The following is an 18,225-nucleotide window of genomic DNA, read 5'->3' as shown; positions in this document are numbered from 1 at the left end:
TCCGAATCTGAGGAAGGACATTCTTGCTATTGAGGGAGTGCAGCGAAGGTTCACCAGACTGATTCCCGGGATGGCAGGACTAACATATGAAGAAAGACTGGATCGACCAGGCTTATATTCACTGGAATTTAGAAGAATGAGAGGGGATCTCATAGAAACATATAAAATTCTGACGGGATTGGACAGGTTAGATGCCTGTCCCCGATGTTGGGAAACTCCAGAACCAGGGGTCACAGTCTAAGGATAAGGGGTAAGCCATTTAGGACCGAATGAGGAAAAACTTCTTCACTGAGAATTGTGAACCTGTGGAATTCTCTACCACAGAACGTTGTTGAGGCCAGTTCGTTAGATATATTCAAAAGGGAGTTAGATGTGGCCCATATGGCTAAAAGGATCAAGGGTTATGGAGAGAAAGCAGGAATGGCAGTACTGAAGTTGCATGATCAGCCATGATCATATTGAATGGTGGTGCAGGCTTGAAGGGCTGAATGGCCTACTCCTGCATCTATTTTCTATGTTTCTATATTTCTATGTTTCTAAGTATTCTTCAGTGAGTGACTCACCTCCTGATTCTCCAAAGCCTTTCCTCCATGTACAAGGCACAAGTCAGTACTGTGATGGAATACTCTCCATTTGCCTGGATGAGTGCAGCTCCAACAACACTCAAGAAGCTCGACACCATGCAACTCAAAGCAGCCCGCTTGATTGGCACCCCATCCACCAGCTAAAACATTCACTCCCTCCACCACCGGTGCGCCGTGGCTGCAGTGTGTACCATCTACAGGATGCATTGCAGCAGCTCGCTAAGGCTTCTTCGGCAGCACCTCCCAAACCCATGGTCTCTATCACCTAGCAGTACGAGGGTAGTGGGTGTATGGGAACACCGCCACCTGCAAGCTCCCCTCCAAGTCACTCACCATCCCAACGTGGAAATATATTGTTGTTCCTTCATCGACACTAGGTCATAATCCCTGGAACTCCCTCCCTAACAGCACTGTGGGAGTACCTTCACCACACGGACTGCAGCGGTTCAAGAAGGTGGCTCACCACCACCTTCTCGAGGACAATTATGGATGGGCAATAAAGGACAGCCTTACCAGCGACGTGCATATCCCGAGAATGAAAAAAACACAGGGCTATTAGTCTTTTGGCAATGGCATTTTTTCCCCGCATTTTTCACCAAAAATACCGTTAAAAATACCGCTATTTAAGGGGTAAAATTGGCAACAAAATGCGCCCGACGGTAAAATCCGGCGTTGCACGAGGATTCGCGGTGGAAACCACAGTCCACACCAACTTTAGCCCGAGGCCTATCACCGCCAAGAATACAGGCTCTGAGAGGGGCGAAAACACATGAAAAAAATTGCAAAAATAAAAATCTAAAAACATTCACCAGACAATTAACGAATGAATTGCTGAAAAAGAGTTTAAAAAAAATAAAAACTTTAACTTACCCTTTTTTGTAGGTCTTCGTACCTACCGCTGTTTCTGGAGCTTCAACGCAGGCTTTTCTTGGGCGTTTTTTTCCCCACCCTGCGCACGGGTGCGCCGAGCGGCCAATTTTAAGCGGTTGTATTTTTTTTGGTGTTGTACGCCGACAGTCCGTTTTTCAGCGGCGCACAACTTTGGCCAATTTAGGTGAGTACCTTTTACCGGCGAAATATCGCTGGAAAAAACGGGCGCAAATCTGGTAAATTTCCAGCCCTTAGTGTGTACGATATAACACATTATATGACATGGACACAGGGTTACACGTCTTGTTTATTGCATGCACCTCACCTACATGGGTCCCATTATTCTCTTGGGTTCTTCCTCTCTTTTCTAGTAACATATTTTGCATATATTTCCCTCGAAGGTCTGGGAGCAGTGTGGATGGGCTTGGGGGTGGTGCTGAGGAACGCATTGTTGTTCAAGGGGGTCTGTACTTCCTGCACATTGTGTTTTCACAGGTTTACCTGCACTGGTGGTGATAATTGTTCTTGCAATCGACAAGAATTTCTATGGGGTGGACCTGTATGGAAAGGATGACACAGACAATGGAGCCTCAGAATTGTGAGTTAAGCAAGTTACATATTAGCGCAATTGGATGTGGTAAAGAGCAGGTCGGGGATAGGAGTAATTGGACGGCCCTTTGAAAGAGACGATGGGCTGAATGGCCTCCTGTGTGCTGTAACATTCGATGATTCGATGCTAAGAGCGAAATTCGGAAACACTTCTACACACAAAGGGTGGTAGAAGGTTGGAACTCTCTTCCGCAAACAGCAATTGATGCAAGATGAATTGTTAATTTTAAATCAGAGATTAATAGCTTTTTGTTAACCAAAGGTATTAAGGGATATGGGCCAAAGGCGGGTATATGGAGTTAGGTGCAGATTAGCCATGATCTCATTGAATGAAGGAACAGGCTCGAGGGACTGAATAAGAACATAAGAAATAGGAACAGGAGTACGCCATTTAATATGATCATGGCTGATCTGATCATGGACTCAGGTCCACTTCCCTGCCCGCTGCCCATAACCCCTTATTCCCTTATCAGTTAAGAATGGCATCTTCCTGTTCCTATGGTTCCTATGTTCCTAAGAGATAATAGCCTGATTTTACATTGAGCCATGTATTTCATAGAATCATAGCATCATGCAATGATACAGCACAGAAGGAGGCCATTTGGCCGATTATACCTGTGCTGGCTTTTTGGTTTCAATTAATCTCACTCCCTTGCTCTTTCCCCATAGCCCTATAATTTTTTTTCCCCTTCAAGTATTTATCAATTCTCTTTTGAAAGTTACCGTTGAATGTGCTTGGACTGCCCTTTCAGGTTGTGCGTTCCCTCCCTATCACAAAAACATGCTGCGTACAAAAGTGTTGCCTCTGGCTCTTTGGCCAATCACCTTAAACAGCTTAAACTATCCTGTCATACAGCAAGGTTACACAGTCTTCACCACATGAGCCATTTTGCACAACCTGCACATGCTAAAAATAATATTCGTACAAATGTTCTTGTTGTTAATACGGTACATATTTAGGATGCCCAAAGCACCTCGCAGCCAATGAATTGCTGAGGTGACGTGTCGCGACTACTGCATTTTAGGCAAAGGCAGCAACCCATTTCTGCACAGCAAGATCCCACACACAGAAGCGAGGTGGATAAGCAGTTAATGTGATTCTGCTGGTGTTGTTTGGGGAAGAATATTAGCCAATTTACTGTCCACTTCACTACAGAGATGCATTGATTTTAGATGCTCAGCGATTTTTTTTTTAAACCGCAGTTTTATTTAACTCCAATCGCACTGAACTGTCCCCACAGCAATAAGACTGAAGATTACTGTGTGCTCTTTGAGAGGCTTCTCTCGAATCACAGATTTGAGAGTAGATGTTGCTGGATGGAGGAGGGGGTGGGACTGGAGTGTGGAGCTCGTATTTCCATCCTCGAGAACAGCTGATGGAACTGATACATTCTCAACAACGGCTGCCTGTGAACTTTGCCCGATAGCACAGAGAGAACGAGGATTAAACCACGTTCGACATAACTCACCCTGCTGTGTGTCACTGTTACTCCCCGTCAGCGCATTATTGTGGGCTGCAGCAAAACATACACCGGCACTTTGCTACGTCTCTCATGCTATGCTCGAGTGCTGTGGTCTCATTTTGTTTGTTGAATAAAGTAACAGTAAATAAAATTAAATCAGTCAAAGTAAAAGATGGAGGAAGTTCAAGTGAACATGCTATTATGTTAATTATTGATATCGCACAGCATGATATCAAAAGCAATGACGCATAACTTCATCTTTAGGTTGCAGTGCCACGATCAGTATTCCCCTCTCAATAATTATCGACCAGTGCCACGGCCAATATTCCTTCCTCTACTGTACATGGTCCACATCTCTGAGCCATACAGGAGGGCGGGTAACACTACAGCCCTGTAGACCATAAGCTTGGTGCCAGATTTGAGGGCCTGATCTTCGAACACACTCTTCCTCAGGCGACCGAAGGCTGCGCTGACGCACTGAAGGCGGTGTTGAACCTCAATGTCACCCACCCTTTCCTTCAACGACTGTCTGTCCCACCTGTGACAGGGACTGTAATTCCCGTATTGGACTGTTCAGTCACCTAAGAACTCACTTTTGGAATGGCAGCAAGTCTTCCTCGATTTCGAGTGAATGCCTATGGTGATGATTCCTTCCTCAATAATTATCGGCCAGCGACATGGTTAATATCCCCCTCCCTTAATAATTAATTATATCTGGAGGACTAGAATACAAGGAGGTAGAAGTTATGCTGCAGCTGTAGACCACACCTGCAGCACTGTGAGCAGTTCTAGGCACCACACCTTAGGGAGAATATATTGGTCTTGAAGGGAGTGCAATGGATGTTTACCAGAATGATAGCCGCACTTCAAGGGTTAAGTTGCGAGGAGAGATTACACAAACTAGGGTTGTATTCCCTAGAATTTAGAAGGTTAAGGGGGGATCTGGTTGAAGTTTTCAAGATATTAAGGGGAACAGATAGGGTAGATCGAGAGAAACTATTTCTGCTGGTTGAAGAGTCGAGGACTCGAGGACATAGTCTAAAAATTAGAGGCAGACCTTTCAGGAGTGAAATTAGGAAACGCTTCTGCACACAAAGGGTGGAGAAGTTTGGAACTCTCTTCTGCAAACGGCAATTGATGCTCAATCAACTGTTAATTTTAAATCGGAGATTGATAGATTTTTGTTAACGAAAGGTATTAAGAGATATGGGCCAAAGGCGGTGGATGGAGTTAGGTCACAGGTCCGCCACGATCTCATTGATTAGCGGAACAGGCTCGAGGGGCTGAATGGCCTCCTCCTGTTCCTAGGTTCCTATGATCCTAATTGGCCGGGTTCATGGTCAATATTCCTCTCTCAATAATTATCCTCCAGTGCCCACGGGTTAATATTCCCCTCTCAATAATTATCCTCCAGTGCCCACGGGTTAATATTCCCCTCTCAATAATTATCCTCCAGTGCCCACGGGTTAATATTCCCCTCTCAATAATTATCCTCCAGTGCCCACGGGTTAATATTCTCCTCTCAATAATTATCCTCCAGTGCCACGGTTAATATTCCCCTCTCAATAATTATCCTCCAGTGCCACAGTTAATATTCCTCTTTCAACCAACAGTGTTTGAGGACCTATTCTACTCATGTCTTTCCTTTCCCCCCCCGTCTGCAGCTGCTGGATCAACCATCGCATTGTGTTCTATGTGACCTGCGTCTGCTATTTTGTGATCCTCTTTCTGATGAACGTCGCCATGTTTATCGTGGTGCTAATACAGATTTGTGGAAGGAACGGGAAGAAGAGTAACCGCAATCTGAGGGAGGAGATCCTGCGTAACCTGCGCAGTGTCGTCAGCTTAACGTTTCTACTGGGGATGACCTGGGGCTTTGCGTTCTTTGCCTGGGGTCCAGTGAATCTGGCTTTCATGTACCTGTTTGCAATCTTCAACTCTTTGCAAGGTATTGTTATTGTATATCCATTCCCATTCTCCATCTCTGTCTCTCTCCTTCTCCATCTCCATCTGTAACTTATATGCTGAACGCCTCGAGTCTCGTCGCAGAGAGCATGCAGCAAACAAGCGCAGGCAGCGGAAGGAGCATACGGCAAACCCACCCACCCTTTCCTTCAACCACTGTCTGCCCCACCTGAGACAGAGACTGTAATTCCCGTATTGGACTGTACAGCCACCTGAGAACTCACTTTTAGTGTGGAAGCAAGTCTTCCTCGATTTCAAGGGACTGCCTATGATGACGATCTGTCAAGAGCTCCTTTCGTGCAGTGAAATGTGCCAGGGTGCTTTAGATAGCGAGGAAAGTACAATGAGCAGGAAGACAGAAGGATGGGGGGGGGGGGGGGTGATCAAAGATAGGTCAAGGAAGTACGTTGTCAGGAGCCTCTTGAAGATGGGGAGGAAGAGGTTGAGGAAGGGAATTCCAGAATTACTGGATGTGGTGGAGTGGCAGGAGCTGGGGTTGCACTTTGGGATATAAAGGATTTGCAGAGGGCAAAGTGTTTATCCACTAAATCCAATGAATAAATACATAGAATCTTATAGCACAGAAGGTGACCACTCAGCCCATCATGCCTGTGCTGGCTCTTTGCAAGAGTTCTCCAATTTACTCCCACATCCCAGCCTTTCCCGATAACCCTATAAATAAGTTCTCTTCAAGTACGTGTCCAATTGCCTTTTGAAAGTTTGCTATGGAATCTGCTTTCACCACCCTTTCAGGTACTGCGTTCAGATCTTAACAACCCTCTGTGTGAAATAATTTCTCCCCATTTCCCCTCTAATTCATCTGTCAATTATTATAAATCTCTGACCTCTGCTTACAGACCTAGTTGCCAGAGGAAACCGTTTCCTCAAAAAACCTCTCATAATTTTGTGTTTCTCTATTGGGTTGCCCCATAAACTTCTCTGCTCTAAGGAGACCAATCTCAGTTTCTAGACTCTCTCCATCGGGGCCGAAATTGGCCTGTTGTGCACCTCCCGTCAACACCTCCGGGGGGGCGCTAAGGGGGGGGGGGGCGGCGCGAAAGTGTGGAGTGGTGAGAAATTGCATGGGAATTAGCGGAGGCGCGAATCCAGTAGCGCCGCGCCCACCCTGGTAGCACTGACATCATTGCCGTGCGCAGTGACTCCTTTTTGCCCCGCGGCAGAAATCGGGCAGCAACCCATGGGGCCACGAGCCGGGCTGCACGCCACTCACCGGGTGAAAGTTAAAGGAGAGGTACGGCGTGTGCCGCGCGCCACCGTTTTTAGAAATCCGAGCCGCCGGTCGGGCCGTTGTCCGCTGATTTCGCGGATCTGTGCCGTGATCGTGCAGCCCGGCACTCTGCTTCAGAGCTGGCCGTGTGGAGGCCCATCAGAAGGCCTGCAGAGATTGCTGCGTGCACTCCCCGGTAACGGATGGGGAGGGGCCCTGCAACGCATCGGCGCCACGTGGAGAGGCCGCGCAGCACTCCGAGGTTCGCCGCGTAGCGACCCCGACCTCGTCCCCGAGAGCGAGTGGAGCGGGCGACAATGCATCCCACTTCCTCTCGGGGAATGGTAACCCCGATTTAGGTCATGGGGCGGGACTTCTGCGCCGGACACGGGAAATCCCACCTCGCGAGCGTTACAGCCCCTCAACGGGGCGGTACCCAATTTCTGGGCCTGGAGCCATTGTACCCAATATTCGGCTTGTTCAAATTGCAATGGAATTGTACGTGGAGTTCCAGCTTGGCGTGCTCAGTCAGACCCAGGCTTGCTGCTGTAACCAAGATTTTCTTTTTATTACACGCAGGTTTCTTCATATTTGTATTCCACTGTGCGCTGAAAGAAAATGTGCAGAAGCAATGGAGGCGATACCTTTGCTGCGGCAGATTCAGACTCCCGGAAAATTCCGGTAGGATCCCGATCCGCTTCCATTTATGCCTCTCAAATCATACTGATGGTTTCAGGAAAGACCTTTGAAGGTCCTCCCACACTGTGTATTATGGTAACTGGACTACACCGCTGCTTGTAGTCCAGTTACCGTAATACACAGTGTGGGAGGTCCTCCCAAGATTCATTGGGTAGACTCATACTGCCCAGTGTAGAAATGAGCCTTACAGGCCGGGAACGATTCAGCTTCAATCTCCAACATGTCAGCCATGACTCAGTGAGTAGCAGCCTCGTCTCCGAGTTAGGAGAGTCATGGGTTCGAGTCCCATTCCAGAGACTTGAGTACCAAAATCTAGGCTGACACTCCAGGGTAGTACTGAGGGAATGCTGCACTGTCGGAGGTGCTGTCTTTTGAGATGTTATGTTAAACTGAGGGCCCCGTCTGCTCTCAGGTGGACGTAAAAGGTCCCACGGCACCATTTCGAAGAAGAGCAGGGGCGTTATCCCCAGTGTCCTGGCCAATATTTATCCCTCAATCAACATTACTAAAAAAAAACGATTATCTGGGTCATTATCACATTGTTGTTTGTGGGAGCTTGCTGTGTGCAAATTGACTGTAAAATGCTTTGGGAAGTCATTTTGGGTGAGGTATTGAAGGATGTTTAATGTCCTTGGAACTGTGCCCAGCAGCAATTGTCACCTTCAGGGGCAGATAGGAGAAGATTGGCGGGTGGGAAGGATCCTAACAGAATCCCTTGCGTTCTGCATCTGTATAATGTCACTGTGCCCCTCAAAATGCTCACCAAGTTGGGTTAGCAACTTTCCAGAATTGTCGTGGGGTCTCCAGGAATTGAAGATTAATCCCCAAGGCATTGCTACAAGTGAACATCGATGAGTTATTAAAATATTGGGGATGGGATAAAAAGATTGTTTGGCCGACCGTGAAGTTTCATCCAATCGGTTAATTAAGAGCCCATTTGTTTTCCACTTGGCGTGAGAAAGCGGTGAGCTGCGAGGATGGACATGTCGAGCGACCAATAGCGGGAGCATGGGGGCGGGGCAGTTGGAGGTGGTAGGTCATGTGATGAAACCTCCAGGAATGCGCCCAACCAGAGTTGGCAACCCTGCCATCGAAGGTGTCCAGAGAGTTGCCTAATAGACCCCTCCACATGCAAGCGATGGAAATTACGCATCTGCTGATTGAGAATTAATCATTTCTCTTGCGGCAAACAACAGGGATATAGTTGCTCCCGAAATCATTCCCTTACCGTGTGCAGAATCTGTTGGCTCGTGTCGGTATTTTGATCTTTTTTTTAATATAAAATTGCATTTCTGACACTCTGTCTTTAACGGCCATTTCTGACGTTGCAATTCTAGACTGGAGCCGAACGATAACGAACAACACCAAGAAAGTGAGCTCCGAAAACCTGGGCAAATCCCTCTCGTCCAGTTCCATCGGCTCCAACTCCACCAGCTGGACCACCAAATTCAAGCCCGGCTCCACCTTCTTCAAAAGCAACAGCAAGGGTGAGGAGGGGAGGTTCCTTGCACCACCCGTGGTTTTCGACATCAGTCTGTATCTATTCATCATTTCTGTGTCTAGTTATTATTTATTATTTAAAAAAAACATTTTCTAATATATATCTCGTGCCCCCTCCCAGTAACATTATTTCCCCCTTACATTTAGAATCATACAAATTTACAGCATGGAAGGAGGCCATTTTGGCCCATCGTGTCCGCACCGGCCGACATAGAGCTATCCAGCCCAATCCCACTTCCCAGCTCTAGGTCCGTAGCCCTGTAGGTTACAGCACTTCAGGTGCGCATCCAACTGTGGTGAGGGTTCCAGACCCCCACCACCCTCTGGGTGAAGAAATTTCCCCTCAAATCCCCTCTAAACCTGTCCCCCAATTACTTTAAATCTATGCCCCCTGGTTCTTGACCCCTCTGCTAAGGGAAATAGGTCCATCCTATCCACTCTATCCAGGCCCCTCATAATTTTACACACCTCAATCAGGTCTCCCCTCAGCCTCCTCTGTTCCGGCAGGTCAATGGCAATTTATGTCTTCCGGAACCAGCTGGTTATGTTTGCTTTCAGTGGATGGGCAGCGATTCTGGAAATCCATATGTCTCTCATTAGTGCGTATCATGGAAGAAATGTGACATTTTTGGAGGCCATTATTCACCAAAACCATTGCTTTATTTTATATTGTACCGCCACTGCCTGAAGGGATGGATCTTGGCCACAGCCAACGGCCTCAAAGACCCGCGAAGAACATTCTGAGCATGTCCCAGCAGTTTAACCTTTGACCTGCAGGCGGTGGTGCCAGGCCCATGGGTCAGAAGGCAGAGAGGGTCACTTTGGTTCCAAATCCATCAGATTCACCTCTTCAATACTTTTTAATGGCTTGTTAAAGGTTCCAAGATGCTGGGTGTCTGACTAATTCAAGTTGTCGGTCTTGTGTAGAAATTATGTTACAGTTATATACCGCCTCTGGTCAGAGCTTATCTGGAGCATTGCCTTCAGTTCTGAGCACCACACCTCAGGGAGGATACATTGGTTTTAGAGAGCGCGCAGCACAGATTGACCACAATGAGACCGGGGCTAAGTGGGTTAAATTATGAGGACAGGTTGCACAGACTAGGCTTGTATTCCCTTGGGTAGAGAAGATTAAGGAATGATCTAATTCTACTGTTAAAGATGATTAAAGGATTTGATAGGATAGATAGAAATTGTTTCCTCTGGTGGGGAAGTTCAGGACAAAGGGGCAGAACCTTACAATAAGAGCTAGGCACCATTATGCAACAGGTCCGAAGACATTTGCAATGCTGAGCCTTTCAAAGATGTAAAAGACACAAGTGCTATGCGTACTGTCGGGGCGCTCTGATTAACCAATATTGATGTGTTTTTGGAACAGGGTGATGTCTTCTGAGAGTTTGTCCAAACGCAGAGAGGGGCTCCCTTTGAAAGGTAAAACATGCAAGGCCAATGACATCAGGCAGAGATGGTGGTGGCCACGTGTTGAAGAGACGTCTAGCAATGCTGTGCAGTGATATGCAGGCGCCTTCCCGCCTCTTTCACGCAGTGGTCAAGATACAGAAGGGAGGTGCATCCCTTGAGTATCCCTCGCACCATGGGCTGAGGCTTGGCGCTCTTGCTTGACGCGACCCGTCTGTAGCGGGAGACCCTTTTCTCTTTGCGGCACGGTGCAGTGATGCTGCACCGCCCCCTTGTGTTCGACACCTCTCTGTGCCCGTGCGTTGCATCGTGCCTTGGCAGCATGCATAGCTGTGTGAATCGGGGGTGGGTGTGTGCACGTTGGGCGAGGCCCTATTTTCCACAAGGCTGCCGTGCATGCTACAAATGCCCTTTCTGGCCTCTTTGCGAACCGGTCGGCTTGATCTTCCTGCACACAATGGAGGGGTGGGTTTACTTGGCTTCCCGGGAACTGTCCTCACCGCTACATCTTGGAGTTTCACTGGCTTGGTCCTTTCAAGGCTTTTCTGTGCCGGTGTGCTGTTGGTCACTGCATGAACTGTGGCCGTCTGCAAGAGGTTTTCCATGTTACTTCATACCAGGGATGTTGTTCGCGGATCTACACCGTCCCTATGTTTAATTTCAAGAAGGTGGTGAGTCTCTGCTGTGCAAAAATCCGCCCTTTTTACAGGCGCCACATCCTAACGCACCTCTTCAGTAATCAATTAGATTTTCTTTCAGAAAATAACATATTGGGATACAGTATATGAGTAATTTGAGACGTGACGTGTGGTGAGTGGAGCGAGCTCGGGAGGAACAGGTGACTGGGGAGCTGTGGTTCCCAAAGCTCTCCCCCACTGGGAGTTTTCCTCACCTCATGTCTGGGTCTGTTGTAGACGCATTGATCGAGATTGGTCGCTGGGATTGGGCAACAACTCCATTATCGTTGGATCATGCGACTGCCAGGATGGGAGAAGGCGAACTAGATGGACCCTGGTCTTCCTCTCGTCCAGGAATTCCTCTGAATTCCTGCAGTCAGCTTCGTTTTTTAAAACTGGAAGTTTTGCAGTGGGGAATTGCACCAGTAGCAACGCCAGGCATTTGCAAGCCAGCTGGAACACGAGTTCGATACAGCGCAGAGCTCCCTCTCCTCTGCCTCAACTGCCACTCCAGAGACAAAAATCTCAGCTGACACGCCAGTGCAGTGCTGAGGGAGTGCTGCACTGTCAGAAGTGTTGTCTTTCGGATGGGGCGTTAAACCGAGGCCCCGTCTGCTCTCTCAGGTGGATGTAAACAATCCCATGGCACTATTTTGAAGAAGAGCAGGGGAGTTATCCCTAGTGGTCAATATTAGCCCTCACTCAACATCACTAAGCAGATTATCTGGTAATTATCACATTGCTGTTTGCTGCGTGCAAATTGGCTGCTGTGTTTCCCACATTATAACAGTGACTACACTTCAAAAGTACATTATTGGCTGTAAAGCACTTCAGGAGGTCCTGAGGTTGTGAGAATGCTATATAAATGTAAGTCTTTCTTTATTTCTTTCAAAACATGCTTAGCCCCAGAGGCAACGGTGTGATTTCCATTGCCCACACCAGTCATATTATTGCTGAATTATGGGCAGTTCTGAGCAATAGACTTGTGCCCTTTGGAAACTAGGCTGTTGAGACAACCCTCAGACTCTTTCCACTGATTACCCAGGTGTCCATCGAAAAGAGACTTTAGTACGTCAGTCCATCCTGGATTCAGACACTGGCTCCAGAGGATTTTTATAAACCGCCGTGCCACACGGAATCCTGCCATGGAGACGTGCCATTGGGGCTTGAAACAAGTTTCTCTTCAATGGCTCATTCACATTAATGCTGCAGAAGCCAGGCTGAATCAATTGATTATCCGAGCTGAACTTTTGCTTCTATCTTGCATGGTCTTACTGCTTTGTGTGCTTCTCTCATCTTCACTGTATGTTACATATCGGATAACCTTGCGCGTCAAATGGTCAGTTATTCAATCCAATACTGGCAAGCCCCAAATTGAAACATTCTCATCCTTGTTTTCAAATCCCTCCACATCCTCGCCACTCCCTATCTCTAATCTCCTCCAGCCCTTCAATCCTTTGCGATCTCTGCGCTCCTCTAATTCTGCCCTCTTGAAACATAGAAACATAGAAAATAGGTGCAGGAGCAGGCCATTTGGCCCTTCGAGCCTGCACCGCCATTCAATATGATCATGGCTGATCATGCAACCTCAGTACCCCACCCCTGCCTTCTCTCCATACCCCCTGATCCCTTTAACCATAAGGGCCACATCTAACTCCCTTTTGAATATGTCCAACGAACTGGACTCAACAACTTTCTGTGGTAAAGAATTCCACAACTCTCTGGGTGGAAAAGTTTCTCCTCATCTCAGTCCTATATGGCTTACGTCTTATCTTTAGACTGCGACCCCTGGTTCTGGACTTTCCCAACATCGGGAACATTCTACCTGCATCTAACCTGTCCAGTCCAGTCAGAATTTTATAAGTTTCTATGAGATCCCCTCTCATTCTAAATTCCAATGAGCATAAGCCTAGCCGATCCAGTCTTTCCTCATATGTCAGTCCTGCCATCCTGGGAATCAGTCTGGTGAACCTTTGCTGCACGTCCTTCCTCAGATTAGGAGACCAAAACTGCACACAATATTCAGGTGTGGTCTCACCAAGGCCCTGTACAACTGCAGTAAGACCTCCGATACTCAATTCCTCTTGCTATGAAGGCCAACATGCCATTTGCCGCCTTCACCGCCTGCTGTACCGGCATGTCTACCTTCAATGACTGATGTACCATGAAACCCAGGTCTCTTTGCACCTCCCCTTTTACTAATCTGTCACCATTCAGATAATAATCTGCCTTCCTGTTTTTGCCATCAAAGTGGATAACCTCACATTTATTCATATTATACTGCATCTGCCATGCATTTGCCCATTCACCTAACCTGCTCAAGTCCCCCTGCAGCCTCTTAGCATCATCCTCGCAGCTCGCACTACCTCCCAGCTTAGTGTCATCGGTCCAAGTCAGCATGGATTTATGAAAGGGAAATCAAGCTTGACAAATCTTCTAGAGTTTTTTGAGGATATAACTAGTGTCATCTGCAAGTTTAGAGATATTACCTTCAATTCCTTCGTCTAAATCATTAATGTATATTTTAAATAGCTGGAGTCCCAGCACTGAACCCTGCGGCACCCCACTAGTCACTGTAAGCCATTCTGAAAAGGACCCGTTTATTCCCACTCTTTGCTTCCTATCTGCCAACTAGTTCTCTATCCACGTCAATACATTACCCCAATACCATGTGCCTTAATTTTGCACACTAATCTCTTGTTAGGACCTTGTCAAAAGCCTTTTGAAAGTCCAAATACACCACATCCACTCTACTAGTTACATCCTCAAAAAACTCTAGAAGATTTGTCAAGCTTGATTTCCCTTTCATAAATCCATGCTGACTTGGACCGATCCTATCACTGCTTTCCAGATGCGCTGCTATTACATCTTTAATAACTGATTCCAGCATTTTCCCTACCACCGATGTGTCAGGCTAACCAGTCTATAATTCCCCGTTTTCTCTCCTTTTTTAAAAAGTGGTGTTACATTAGCTACCCTCCAATCCACAGGGACTGATCTAGAGTCCATGGAATGTTGGAAAATGACCACCAATGTATCTACTATTTCTAGGGCCACTCCCTTAAATACTCTGGGATGCAGACTATCAGGCCCTGGGGATTTATCGGCCTTCAATCCCTTCAATTTCCCTAACACCATTTCCTGACTGATGAGGATTTCCCTCAGTTCCCCTTTCTCGATAGACCCTCGGTCCCCTCGTATTTTCGGGAGGTTATTCGTGTCTTCCTTAGTGAAGACAGAACCAAAGTATTTGTTCAATTTGTCTGCCATTTCCTTGTTCCCCATTATGAATTCACCTGATTCTGACTGCAAGGGACCTACATTAGTCTTCACTAATCTTTTCCTCTTCACATATCTTGAGCATCCCCAGTTTTAATCGCTCCGCCATTGGTGGCCGTGCCTTAATCTGTCTAGTCCTAAGCTCTGGAATTCTCTCCCTAAACCTCTTCGCCGCTCTCTCCTCCTTTAAAACGCTCTTTAAACCTACCTCTTTGACCAATGTCCTTGCATCTCATGTGGCTCGGTGTCAAATTTTATCTGCTAACGCACCTGTGCAGCGCCTTAGGACGTTTAACCAGGTTTAAGGCTCTGTATACAAGTTTTTGTTGTCCGCGTGTCAGCATTTCACACACAAATTGTCTCCTTTTCATTGGCATTCGAGGCCGTCAGGATCGACCAATTGGATCCTCCGGTAGGCGGGACTGGTGACTGTCAGCACTGGATAGGTGAGAGGTTTGTCACAGGAACCACCGAGGCAGAAAAAATTCAAATGAGCTGATGGTTTCTGAGAGTCCCAGCTCCAAGTGTCTTTATTAGAAAGTAGCGATCTATAACATGCAAGCTGCTAAAGTTATGTGTCTATTCTCCTCAGAAGGAACTTTAAAGGTATTCCCGCCAGGTTGTTGCCTGACACGAAGGTTTATTTTTGCCAATATTTGTTGCAGCTTCTTTTTTGGGGATGAAGTGGATGTTCCTGGCCGTGAATATATTAACTGGCTGCATTTTTTGGCAATTCCTGTCACTGCCACTTGAGGAATTGCCAAAGTTGGGAAATAAAATTGGGAGTGAGGTTGGCGTTGATGAATGCTGCGATTTTAATCTACAAAAAAAAACTATACCGAGATTCACACTCGAAATATTACTCGGCTCCAAAATGCCAATACTTGCACCAAAACAGCTGTCGAAGGCTGGGAATTTCCTTCACCGCGCCCATTCCCGCCATCGCAACTTTGCCAGAAGTGCGGCGGAAACACGGCAAAGTTCCGGCAGCAGGGCAGGAGCAACTTGGAGGGAATTCCCAGCAAAAGTAATCCGATGGACTGCACATGTGTTCAGCGCTCAACCACACTCTTCAGTCATTTCTAAACCGCCACTGCTGCTAACTGTGCTTTTGTGTACTATCATCAATGTGAGGGGATGTTGGTTTTATATATATATATATATACACATATATTTTCCCTGGCTGGGGAGTCTAGAACCAGGGGTCATAGTCTCAGAATAAGGAGCCGGCCATTTAGGACTGAGATGAAGAGAAATTTCTTCACTCGGAGACTGGCGAATCTTTGGAATTCTCTGCCCCAGAGAGCTGGGGATGCTCAGTCGTTGAGTATATTCAAGACAGACATCAATAGATTTTTGAATGTTAAGGGAATCGAGGGATATGTGGATAGTGCAGGAATTGTGGTAAAAGATAAGCCACCATTTTATTGAATGGCAGAGCAGGCTCGAGGGGCCGAATGGCCTACTCTTGCTCCTAGTTCTTATGTTCTTGTATAACTGTGGTGTGGGTTATGCCAATCTGTGTCCCACTGCACTTTCAGTCTAACTCCTTGTCTTCACGTGTGGTAGCTCTGTATTGAGCGGTGTTGTTGAGCTGCCTGCTTGTTTTTGAAGCTGTTGGTCAGTGAGTTAACTACAGAGTGACACACAGCCTGATTTGATGCATCAATGGATTTACATGGTATCATTACATAGTACAGATTGAACCTCCTTTATCCAGAACTCCCTTATTCGGAACCACCCCTCGTCCAGAACCAATCCCGGCCGCTCCGACATGAACAAATTGAAGCCCTTCCTCGCTGCCAACTCTTGCAATCGTTGGCCTGACCCCACAATCCACCGCCTGCTCCCCCTTCCCCACCCCCCCACCCCATGATCTCTCTGCCGCACTCCCAGCCCCAAGCCAGCTAGCCCTAATATCCCCTTGCTCAATACCTGTACCATCCAATTTAACATGACCACCCCTCGTCCGGAAAAATCCCTTATCCACAACAGGCCAGGTCCCGAGGGTTCCAGATAAGGGAGGTAAGGGAGGTTCAACCTGTATATAGAATTATATCGAATATACTGCACAGAAACAGGCCATTCGGCTCAATCGGTCTATGCTGGTGTTTATGCTCCACACGAGCCTCCTCCCACCATCCTTCATCTCACTCTATCAACATACCCTTCTATTCCTTTCTCCCTCATGTGTTTATCTAGCTTCCCCTTAAATGCATCTATACTATTCACCTCAACCACTCCAAATGGTAGCAAGTTCCACATTCTCTCCACTGTCTAAGTAAAAATGTTTCTCCTAAATTCCCTATTGGATTTATTAATGACTCATCTTTTATTGATGGCCCCTTAGTTCTGGTCTCTCGGTACAGGTGGGAACAGCTTCTCTTCAGCTACCCTGTCGAACCACTTTCATAATCCAGAAGACCCCCCTCAGCCTTCTATTTTCTCGAGAAAAGAGTCCCAGCCTGCTCAGTCTTTCATGATATATAAATCAGGAGAGGAATGCACTCCATCTGATTGTAGTTTTTTTCCTGAACCCCAAAGTCCATTTAGTGCTTGAAACTCCAATTTCGGGGGTTCATGGAAGTAGGGGATATTGTTTACAGTCAGTGAGGCTCCCATGGTGGTCAGCTGTGCTTTCACAATTCAATCAGTGACCCGGGTATCAGGATTTCCATAGCACTCCTGAGATGATAGGGGTTTTATGACGAAAGGTTGAGCAGGTTGGGCCTGTACTCATTGGAGTTTAGAAGAATGAGAGGTGATCTTATTGAAACGAATAAGATTCTGAGGGGGCTCGACAAGGTAGATGCTGAGAGGATGTTTCCCCTCATGGGGGAATCTAGAATTAGGGGGCATAGTTTCAGAATAAGGGGTCGCCCAATTAAAATGGAAATGAGGAGGAATTTCTTCTCTGAGGGTGGTGAATCTTTGGCATTCTCTGCCCCAGAGAACTGTGGAGGCTGGGTCACTGAATATATTTAAGGTGGAGATAGACAGATTTTTGAACAATAAGGGAGTCAAGGGTTATGGGGAAGTGGAGTTGAGGCCAAGATCCGATCAGCCATGATCTTATTGAATAGCGGAGCAAGCTCGAGAGGCCAAATGGCCTACTCTTGCTTCTGTTTCTTATGTTCTTATGTCGCAGAAACAGGCCATTCGGCCCCACTGGTCCAGGCATTTATTTGATCACACAATGCGGAGGAGTTGTACAAATACTTTCATAAAGCAACAACAGTTCTAGAGCAAAACACATCACAGCAGTGGAAGTGAGCAAGCTCTTTAATCTTGCGTTGTGTGCAAAGAGCTATTGGACATGAGGACAACACCACAATCTAGTTTAGAGATTAGGACATAACACTTTTTTCCCCTTACAGGAGCGTAATGTGTGGCAAAGACACCTAAAGCTGGTTCGTGCCCAGATGGCATGCTTCAGAGGGAGAGGGATGGATGGTGGTAGAAACAGGGTCCTGAGGGTTACGGAGATATTAACATCACTGCTCGGGGAAGGGGTGGGGATGAGACTTAGCGGGGCTTAAATACTGTCAGCGCCCCAAACCGGGCACAATGTGCTAGAACATAGGAACAGGAGGCCATTCAGCCCCTTGAGCCTGTTCCGCCATTCAGTTAGATTATGGCTGATCTGTATCTCTGCACCATCTCCATATCGCTTGATACCCTTACCTAACAAAAATCTATTGATCTCAGTCTTGAAATCTCCACAGCCTTTTGGGGGAGAGAGTTCCACTCCCCTACAGTGAGGAGGATAGCGATAGACTTCGAGAAGACATAGACGGGCTGGCGGAATGGGCGGACATGTGGCAGACGAAATTTAACGCAGAAAAGTGCAAAGTGATATATTTTGGTCGGAAGAATGAGGAGAGGCAATATAAACTAAATGGTTAGTTTTAAAGGGGGTGCAGGAACAGAGA

At 46.9% G+C, this 18,225-nt stretch overlaps 1 protein-coding gene across 8 annotated transcripts in view; it reads left to right on the top strand.

Moving 5' to 3' along the window:
* adgrg6 (adhesion G protein-coupled receptor G6) overlaps nt 1-18,225 on the top strand; it is a 157,356-nt gene that overhangs the window by 133,633 nt on the left and 5,498 nt on the right. For 7 of the 8 annotated variants that reach the window (XM_070889080.1, XM_070889081.1, XM_070889082.1 and 4 more), the window contains 4 exons: nt 1,950-2,052; nt 5,191-5,474; nt 7,299-7,400; nt 8,756-8,905. In XM_070889080.1, the coding sequence (XP_070745181.1) occupies nt 1,950-2,052; nt 5,191-5,474; nt 7,299-7,400; nt 8,756-8,905 (639 nt within the window). Of the gene's footprint in view, nt 1-1,949; nt 2,053-5,190; nt 5,475-7,298; nt 7,401-8,755; nt 8,906-10,296; nt 10,350-18,225 lie in introns of all 8 variants that reach the window. The other variant, XM_070889086.1, reaches the window with a different exon arrangement.

The sequence above is a fragment of the Pristiophorus japonicus genome, chromosome 9, assembly GCF_044704955.1.
Source record: "Pristiophorus japonicus isolate sPriJap1 chromosome 9, sPriJap1.hap1, whole genome shotgun sequence".
NCBI lineage: Eukaryota > Metazoa > Chordata > Chondrichthyes > Pristiophoridae > Pristiophorus > Pristiophorus japonicus.
Note: the sequence above shows the minus strand (reverse complement) of the source record. Positions and strands in the feature narration are given on the sequence as shown.